Here is a 10,267-nt window from a genome sequence, read left to right as displayed (position 1 = left end):
ACTACGAGTAGTTCTTTTGGAGCTTTATTTGAAGTTTTAACTCACTGTAAAGTAGTAGACTATGTTGATCTTCTGTAAGTTAGTGTATTCTTCTACATACATACCTTGGACTCACATATATTTCTGTTGTACCACTCTGAGGGATGTAATATGGGTTGAACGGTGTTTCACTTGTGTTATGTAAACGACTTGCGTACTATACCATGCAGTGGTATGCTGGGTCACCGCACACGTGCACCACCTTCCGCGCCTACGCCAGCGTGAGCGGCTAGACTTTCTTCGGCGCAAGCCTTGGCCACCGGAGACGCCGGTATTTATCAACCTCGGCGACGAGGATTAGGCGGCGATGGCACAAACCCTAGTTAGCTAGGATTTATTCTATATTTATATAAGTTTTTTTTATTTCTCATCTAGTGTAACTCACTTTTTATTAATATAAATTTTATTGGATAATTTAATTTGCGCCAGTGGCGTAACCTCGATCCAAATGGACAAATGATCCTTAGATGCCTATTTTATATCCACGACACGATACAAACGGATCAAAACAAATATTTTTGGTGCCCAAAATGAGTCGGGGTGGTTGAAGATGCTCTAGGAGAAAATAGTGAACGTGAATTCCAATTTGGGCCCAAATCTTTTTAGCACGAATACCCTAGTTCTTTTTTGCAGGTGTTCTAGTGTAGTCTAGTTTAGATGGCATTACTGAACTTTCTACGTGAGCTTGATTTTTCTATCTTCGTCTACTCTAAATACACATGTACTCCATTTTATTAATATAAATTTTATAGGATAATTTAATTTGCGCCAGTGGCGTAACCTCGATCCAAATGGACAAATGATCCTTAGATGCCTATTTTATATCCACGACACGATGCAAACGGATCAAAACAAATATTTTTGGTGCCCAAAATGAGTCGGGGCAGTTGAAGATGCTCTAGGAGAAAATAGTGAACGTGAATTCCAATTTGGGCCCAAATCTTTTTAGCACGAATACCCTAGTTCTTTTTTGCAGGTGTTCTAGTGTAGTCTAGTTTAGATGGCATTACTGAACTTTCTAATGTGAGCTTGATTTTTCTGTCTTCGTCTACTCTAAATACACATGTTGGGTACCATAAGGTTGTGATTAAATCAAAGTATGGAGGTCCGGAGAGTTGAACTCGAGAGCGAGTGTGCGAGCGAGGGACAAGCCTCCGAACCACCTCGCCGGCGGCCGGCCATCGGCGGTGCTGCTGGTGGGTGGGCTTGCCCTCGCCTTCTTCGTCGCTGTCCACTCCCCCCGCTCCCGGTGCGCGCTAGCTCCTCCATCCCGATCTTTCGTTTTCTCCACTGCTTCTCGTCCACCTTCCTGATTGTTGGTTGGGTTTCTTGCAGGATCCGGGATCAGGATGGACGCGGACGGCGATGAGGTCTTCTGCGCGCTCTCGAGCTTACTCCCAGTCCCGCTTACAGTGTTTCCGGGTAAAGTACAACCACAAATCGCCTCCCACCGAGCCCCTATACCGATGAACCACACCACACTTAGCCTGTAGGTGTTACAAACTCCTCACAACACAACCAGCCGTGAGTTAGGCCTTGATCACTTCTTGTAATTGAAGTCTATTCAAGGGACAGGACGGGATTATCCCGGTCTAGTTCATGATCCTGAAATATCCGCAATAGTTCATTTACCAAGCTGGTTTTGGATGGGATAATCCCAATATCTCCCACGAACCCCCTCATTTCTGTGGAAATTAAAAACACTCCACTATACTAGTGGATTGGGATGGAATACTATTTGAGGCCTTGAGGGGATTGGGTGAAAGGAAGGGTTGCACCAAATCCCCTCCAATCCCCGATCCCCTTGGGGATGAAATTACACCCCTAGTCAACAAATGGGAATTGCTTGGTTCCCTTGGCTAGCCTTGCCTGCATTTGCTAAGGCCAAAGCGAATTTAAAGAGTACTTGTTTCCTGAAAGTACGGAGCACATGACTAGTGTTAAACATGATACTTGCTCGTGGAGTATCTCTCCACAAAAACAAGGAAATTTGACTTACTCGTGCAAGGGTCATGAGCCTTGCTCGTGGAGGATTACTATCCAAGAGCCAAATTTTTTCTCCCAATTAAATAAGGCATCAAGGGAATGCTTTGTTTCCCCTTGGGGATGAAATTACACGTCTACTAAACAAGGCCTTTATGGGAATGTGTGGTTCTCTTGGCTAGCCTTGCCTACATTTGCTAAGGGCAAATAAAATTAAAATAGTGTGTGTGTACTTTTCCCCGAAAGTACACATCATATGACTAGTGGCAGGATGATTCTTGCTCGTGGAGGGTCTCTTGTGCAAGGGTCACGAGCTTTGCTTGTGGAGGATTACTATCCAAATGGCAACAAAATTCTCAATTAATGCTACTTAAGGGGCAAAGCAATTCTTGCTATTGGAGGAGAGCAAGTTTTGCTCTCCCTCAAAATCAAGGATTGCCTTGCTCATTTTAGCAAAGTGCATATTTTGCTCCTCAAAATAAATTTATTACTTGATGTCCAAAACCAAGGGTAAGCTACGGGTACGGTGGTGATCCTTGCTAGTGGGGAGAGCCATTTGGCTCTCCCTCAAAATCAAGGAAATCTTTGCTCATTTAAGATATTCAAAGGTCAAGGCAATCTTTGCTAGTGGAGAAGAGCAAATTTTGCTCTCCCTCACAAGCAAGGATTGCCTCAATTTCAAGGAAATCTTTGCTCATTTAAGCTATTCAAAGGGTAAGGCAATCTTTGCTATCGGAGGACAGCAAATTTTGTTCTCCCTCACAAGCAAGGGTTGCCTCCCTCATTTTACCAAAGAGCATACTTTGCTCCTCAAAATAAACTTTATGAATTTATCCAAATGCAAGGCTAAGTATAGGTAAGGTGATCCTTGCTACCGGGGGAGAGCCTCTCTCAAAACCAAGGAAATCTTTGATTATTTAAGATATGCAAAGGGCAAGACAATCTTTGCTAGTGGAGGAGAGCTCTCCCTCACAAGCAAGGATTGCCTTGCTCACTTTGCGCAACAAAGCTCTCCTTCAAAACCAAGTAAATCATTGCTTTCCCAAAAGCAAAGATACGGAAGGGGCAAAATGATGTTTGCTTGTTGTTGATCTAACTTCTCTTGTTGGAGTTACTTTGCTCCAAGTTTTAATCAGCATGTGTCTTATTTAGTTGGAGGGTGGGTGGGTAACTCTGCCTATGCTATGCATAGCTGGTCCCAAGCCCAGAAAAAAGAGGAGGGACCAACACTATCCAATTAAGGGAAGATGCGTGGCCTTTTTTATATTCTTTTATGCTCATTGTGTTTTTTAGAAGGTAAAAGGCCTAGGAATGACAAAACTCTAGACTAGAAGTGATTAGTAAAAGATAAATCACTTATGAGATGGAAAAATTATTCACTTGTTTATAGCTAGAATTCTCTCCCAGTGAGCTTCTGCTTCCATCATTCCCTTGTATTCTTTATGAGTACAGTTTGTCCCTGGGTGATAATCAAATGGAGATTGGGGTTTGATAAACAACCGCAGCTTGGTGAGCATTTGAGAGCTTCATTCGCAAATTGTAGTGGTGTTTAAAGAACAGTATTAGACGTTCCGAACTGTAAGAAAGGCTGGCTACCGCCTCTAGAGGCCACATCCCCCACCGCACCTGAGAGTCTGGGGTGAGCCCACCTCCATTCCTTGGTTTTATTGTTTACTGTTTCTTCCGTATTCACAATTAGAGGCTGGTGTGACTGAAATGGGGGATTGGTGCATAATACTTGGTTTACAGGATACCTATGTCATAGGGTGGTTGTGGGCATACTTGGATTATAGGTTTCAACTGTTATGGTCGGTATTGTATCACTTTAGCTGGCCGCAAGATCTTAGTATCTGCCGGACCTAATTAAAGTTGTCGAGGAGAAACTGGGAATTATATGTACAATTTTTTTATCTTGTCCGAGAGGGCTCTATTTGACCTACTACTTCTGTAGTTACTGTGTTTATGCATATTCATCTGCAATATGCATGTTTGATTACAATGACATTGGAGTTGCTGATGTTCTTGCATAGCAATTTGTATAGATGTATGCCAACATTTCCATTTGATCACCTACTTGTGCGCTGCTATGATGATGAGAACATTCATGTTTCTAGTAAAACAATTTGTTCTCAAGAAAGTAGTCTACTAGGATCCTCGCCGGCGACTACATACGTTATTTGGGTAATTGTCTCTTGAAGAATTAACTTACTGTTAGTAAGCTCTAACTTTAAGGGGGTTCTTACTTTATACATATCCGCATTTGTTTACAATAAACAATCAGTTGCTTCTTCATCTTACCAGCTTGGAGCAAAGTTGCTAGGGTTTTCCTTTTTCTTGAAAAGTATGTAATGCATGTAAGCTTTTTGAATGACCCCTGAGCTTTTGTTAAGTTCTGGTAACTCTTATGCAGTGTTATTCCATAATATTTTTGGGTGAGTATCGGTCCTGCCACTGTTTGCTTTCTTCTATATTTCGATGTTCTTGTGCTACTACACATCACATTACAAAGTAATATAAGTATATAGCAGGTAGATATGGTGTTTGCTGATTTTATTCAGGGAATGAGCAACATCACATTTGTTGAACTGGGAAATGTTTCAATAAAAATATTTTGCATGATGATGTAGCTGGTTCTAACCTTTGTACAAGGTCTTGACATTTTTTGTTGTAGATTGGGCATATGGCAGTAATTTTTTAGGGGTAAAAAAAAACTCTGGAAAACCTCCATGTGGTAGTATTTCTATGTACTGATGTTCCAAACATTCATTGACCTCTGGATTTCTTGCTTTTCAGGAGAGCGGTGAAGCTTACACTGTTGGAAAAACTCCATGTGGTGAAACCAACCACCTCAGTTGATGAAAGTGCTTTGTTTGCTTCGATGTTGTGCCTTGGTTTCTTTCATTACAATGTTATCGACTCATTCTAATTGAGCAGTTCTTGAGAGGCAGGTGGAGCATAGAGGATTACTGGAATTTGGTGGTTAATACTATTATTTTATTGTAGCAAACAGCTTTCATTACAATGTTATCGACTCATTCTAATTGAGCAGTTCTTGAGAGGCTGGTGGAGCATAGAGGATTGCTGGAATTTGGTAGTTAATACTATTATTTTATTGTAGCAAACAGCTTTCATTACAATGTTATCGACTCATTCTAATTGAGCAGTTCTTGAGAGGCTGGTGGAGCATAGAGGATTACTGGAATTTGGTAGTTAATACTATTATTTTATTGTAGCAAACAGACTGTTTGCGATATGCAACTGGGGCTCCTAGTGATACATGCATTCTTTAGTCAAACATGTATAGAGAACATATATGGATGGGACTTGGTTTCCTTGAAATGTACAAAACCTTCATAGACAAGGTTACTTTCTGGAACGTTTGGTTCTGAACAGAAAATAAAAGGGGCTAATGCTGGAGTTCCATAGAATTGCAGTCTCGTATCAGCGTTGTAAATTTAAGTGGGATCTTTGGGATTGCTTAAATAGCATTCTATGATGCTGAAAGCTAGTGGTCTTAGCCCATATGACAGTAAAGTCCCAAAATTGTAAGCTACTACCTCTGTCCTCTGGACTTATTTAATTGACGCAACAGTTGTGAAACGGTAAGCTAGTTTTAGCTCCCTCCGCGTCGATTTAATCCGACCGGAGGGAGTACATCAGTATGTGATCTTGGGTGTATGTATGTGCACGTGTGTCTTCCTTAGGCACGTTAAATTTTTGACAAATTTTGCGGAACTTTGCTTGAATTGTGACGACTAAATTGCCTGTAAAGCCATATCCTCCTGCGAATTCTCAAAATCTTTTGCCAAAGCAGGCTTCGACAGTTCGACGGTCATATTGAGAAGCAAAAATGTGAAACATATTCTCTCTGTCTATCCAAGGTTTTGTTTGTCCCGCAGATCCACAATTTACAGTGGAACACTCCCCGCCCTTTTCCCCGCGACTGAAACCAAGCGGCAGAAGCATCGCATCCCCGGTTCCCCTCCCCACCTCCGATCTGCCGCGCCCGCCGGCGCCGATGACGAGGGCGTCGTCGTCGACGCAGCAGCCGTCGCCGCGGCGGCCGACGGTGGTGCTGCTGCTGTGGCTGGCCCTCGCCTTCTGCCTCGCCGTCCTCTCCATCCAGTCTTCCTTCACCTCCCCCAGTGCGCTCACTCCCACTCCCCACGCCCGAACCCTAGCTCGCCGTCCCCCCTTCTCCGGACCGGTCTAACTCTGTTGGTTGGTCTCCTTGCAGGAGCGCCGAGCAGGCTGGATCTCAACTCCGACGAGGTCCGCACGCTCTCGGGGTTCCAGTCCCGCGTCCAGCAATGTGTGGTACGTCCGTGCCGGCCCCGGCTCACTAGCTACATTTTGCTCCTATCTTTAGCTTCGATTCTGAAATCTCAATTTTATTTAGGCAAGCAGGGGACTTGGCCTCACAGCAGATATTGTTGATCACTGCGAGCTGTTCCTTAAATTTCCTGAAGGAACCAACAGCACCTGGGTTAGTGTCCATTCACGTTCATATGCATTACTGCTGCTCTTCATCGGCCATCATTCGACAAGGATTCACTAGTGATGACACTTCTTTTTAAATTTTGCAGTACAATCCTCAGTTCAAAAAATTCGAAGCGTTACAATACAAATTCAATGTCTGTCAAATTATCCTTTTGTGGGAACAGGTCAGCACATGTTTACTGAAATAATGTGTCTATCAGCGTATATACACGTGTTAATGCTAATATCATGACAGTATCGCAACATGACGACTGTGTTGACGAGGGAGTACTTAGATGTGCGGCCAGATGGATGGCTTGATTATGCTGCTAAAAGGATAGCCCAGCTGTAAGTTTAAGATTAGCTGCATTTTTCTTGTGAGGTGACGTCAATCTCGCTGCTAATTTTGTTTTTTATTTCTAAATATGCAGAGGTGCTGACAAATGCTACAATCGTACTCTGTGTGAAGAGCTCCTTAGTATTTTGCTGCCTGCTAAACCCCCTTTCCATCCACGCCAGTTTGCGACATGTGCAGTTGTTGGCAATTCAGGAGATCTCTTGAAAACTGAGTTTGGACGAGAGATTGATGCGCATGATGCTGTGTTCCGAGACAATGAGGCACCTGTTAATAAGGTAATAACTTCCATATCTTGTTCTCGACTTGTTGACCCCGCAATCTCCTTCTTTATACTTGTGCTATGGATCAATTTACTGTCTGTATTGCCTGTATCTTCCCCTTGCCATCGTCATCAGCTTTGTGTAATTGTGTTGCTCAAGTGTCATATGGACTAGAGCTGTAAACTTCTATCCTGTCAACCGATAATTATGTTTCTTCTAGAACTGATGCACATTAACACTTTCCATAATGTCACCCTTCTGTTTTTCATCTGCAGAAATATGCAAAATATGTTGGGTTGAAAAGGGACTTTCGACTGGTTGTCAGGGGTGCTGCTCGAAATATGGCACCAATACTGAAGGGCTCCTGTAAATGCTTTGATCCTGATTCCTCCAGTTGACTTCATTCCTGATAAGGCTTTAATTTACTTTACAGTAAAAGTAAAAAAGATATGGTATTCATTAGTTTAATTTACTTTATGATATTGCTGAAACTGTGAAAAGTCACCGAACAGTACCCTTTATTCTTGTTTCCTAATTTGACAACTGATCTGTTGAACAGTTAGAAGAATTAAGATTTATTATCTTTGAGCCATGATCTAACTTCCCGACTTGTCATTGCAGCTGATGAGGCACTTATTATAAAAAGCTTGACGCATAAAGAAATAAATGCAGTGATAAAGGTAATACATGTTGAGCTGAGCTTCTATTATTGTTTGTTTATTTCTTCCCTCTTGAGGTGAAGTGGTGTGTGGTGAACAAATGTGGAACACATTTCATTTTTGTATAATGTTTTAGCTGATTCATATTACTTGACACTAGTATGTATGTATCTAGAACTAAAATATGTCTACATATCTATACTAGAGGCAACTAATATGAATTGGAGGGAGTAGTTATTTGTGGAAGACAAGAATAATTTATATTGAACACAAGACAATTGTTTTTACCTGGCAGGAACTTCCGAATCCTGTTTACCTTTTTCAAGGTATAGTCCTAAGAAGAGGTGCTAAAGGAACTGGTATGAAGTCCGTAGAATTGGCCCTTTCCATGTGTGACATTGTCGACATTTATGGTTTTACAGTTGATCCTGGCTACACGGAATGGTGAGTTAGTGCATGGTGTAGTACCTTCAGATTTCCCTACAGTATTTTGTGTGCGCTTCTGTATAAACATGTTTTCTACATACTCCATTATTTCAGGACAAGGTACTTCTCACCCCCTAGGAAAGGACACAACCCACTGCAAGGCCGAGCTTATTATCAACTTCTGGAATGCCTTGGAGTAAGTCTCAGCTATATTTTCATTCTGATTTGTGCAAATAATGCTGTCCTGTCCCCAATCTAATTACCTGTATGCAGGTAATTCGGATCCATTCCCCAATGAGAGCACAAAGGGTGGAAGATTGGTCAGATGTACCAAGCAAAGAGGAGATCAGAAGAGCACATGCTGCAGCATTTCGTTTAAAAAAGCATGAAACGGGTCAGGCAGGTGAATTGGGGCCATTTAGCAATTGTAAGGTATGGGGAACAGTTGACCCGGATTACGGGCCAGTGTCAGGAACTTCGGATATGAGTGAAACACGGAAGAATTCAAACTACAGCAAGTGGGAGTTGCTCCCACTTGAGAGCCTGAGAAATGAGGCCCAGGAACACCATGTCCAAATGGGCGGCATATCTCTATACAAGCTGGACGGTAACACAGCAGATGATCTTGTTTGTGTGAGGCATGAGCGTTCATCTGGTTAAGATAGCGGCAGAAGATTTTCCTGGAGATAGCATTTTGACCCTAAGTAGGATCTGTTTCACGATGGGCCTCAGAAAAATTCTCTGCAGCAAGATGCAGAATGTTGGGTGGAATCTGCAGGTTTATGTGGTTTGTCTCGTAGGGTTGCAAGAGGCATCTGATTCACGGCATGATTGTGGGTCACTCACACAACAGAAAAAAAAACCATTTGTTTGGTTGCTTCGCAATTTCTAGGTCAGTAGCTTAACCAGTCAAGACTCGGGAGGTATTCTGTGGAACATAACATTAGTAGACTGTGAGATATGTCTCCGCTTGTCGCTGCAAGTGTAGGCTAGTTTTCGTGTGCAAAATGAAGTTGCCATCTTACTATTCTGAAGTATAGTTTTCCTATTGAGCAGTATCTCTAGCACAGAATTGTACTTTTTGTTGTTGACAAATGTTACATTCATTTCTGTGTGCGATACAAGTTTCGTACTAACATTTCATCGCCATGAATGAACCGTAAAAGTACTCTTCAAGGACGGTGCACGCTGTTCCCATTTTCTGGATATTTTACTGTCATCTAGTAGTGAACCGAAAGGAACTGCATGTTTGCAAAGACATTCTTTCACGAGCTTGCATATGATAGTTTATCGAATTGTTTCAGTTAAGTTTAATTCAGCATCTGATGACTCAGTGCACGTTTCCTCCGTGTATGTGTACGTGTACGTTTCCCTGTGGCAGAGTGAGAAGTTAGAGCTAAGTTCCAAATCTGGTATCCTAATACATGATCCATCCTCATGCCGTCGGTCTCTTGGGCCGCTGCTATGAACAAGAGTTTGCCGTGGCACAGCTGGAGCGAATCTGTCAAATTCCAGGCAGCCGCTTGATGGAGGCTGAAATTACTGCTCCGAAGTCCGAACCAGTGTATCTTGTAAGGATGGTAACACCATGTGGGAGGTCAAACGGTTTCCAATCCTAGATCCTGAGCATCAAGTCTTGGATAACTTCGGTTCATTAAGGGTGCGTTTGTTAGCCTGGGCGACCCTTGGCTCGCATCGGTCTCGGGCCGTTTGATTCTTTGGGCTTAGTTGCGTTCTTGCATAGCATAGGCCTTAAAGTACATCTGGAACAGGCCCCGGAGGAACGTCCAGTTTAACAGTTTTTCTAGGCTAGGCCTGGCGAGACGAAAATTGACAACGCCGTTCGCGCGGGAGCTCCGTCTCGACATGACGGGAGAAGCCGAAATCCCAGCGGCGCGCAGCAAAGGTAGGGGTAACCTCCCTCTTCAATTTTCCTCTCCATTAGCCCCCTCCCAAATTTTCTCTTCCCCCAATTTTCGCACCGGCGGAGGCGGCGACCCAGATCTGGCAGCGCGCATCTCCCTTCGGTCTCCGGCGCCGGACCAGGGTCCTCTTTTGCATCC

At 43.0% G+C, this 10,267-nt stretch overlaps 1 protein-coding gene across 1 annotated transcript; it reads left to right on the top strand.

Annotated features, from left to right (window-relative positions):
- The first annotated feature begins 6,016 nt into the window (after positions 1 to 6,016).
- LOC124698838 (sialyltransferase-like protein 5) lies at positions 6,017 to 9,383 on the top strand. Its single transcript, XM_047231254.1, has 11 exons — positions 6,017 to 6,167; positions 6,260 to 6,339; positions 6,422 to 6,508; positions 6,609 to 6,686; positions 6,758 to 6,849; positions 6,933 to 7,134; positions 7,395 to 7,485; positions 7,741 to 7,799; positions 8,074 to 8,222; positions 8,319 to 8,400; positions 8,478 to 9,383. Exons 1-11 carry the CDS (start codon positions 6,041 to 6,043, stop codon positions 8,862 to 8,864), a joined length of 1,434 nt encoding a protein of 477 aa, XP_047087210.1. The 5' UTR covers positions 6,017 to 6,040; the 3' UTR covers positions 8,865 to 9,383.
- The last annotated feature ends 884 nt before the right edge of the window (positions 9,384 to 10,267 follow it).

Source organism: Lolium rigidum, chromosome 3 (genome assembly GCF_022539505.1).
Source record: "Lolium rigidum isolate FL_2022 chromosome 3, APGP_CSIRO_Lrig_0.1, whole genome shotgun sequence".
In the NCBI taxonomy this organism is placed as follows: Eukaryota; Viridiplantae; Streptophyta; class Magnoliopsida; order Poales; family Poaceae; genus Lolium; species Lolium rigidum.
The sequence above is the reverse complement of the archived record's forward strand: the minus strand, read 5'-3'. Positions and strand labels throughout refer to the sequence as shown.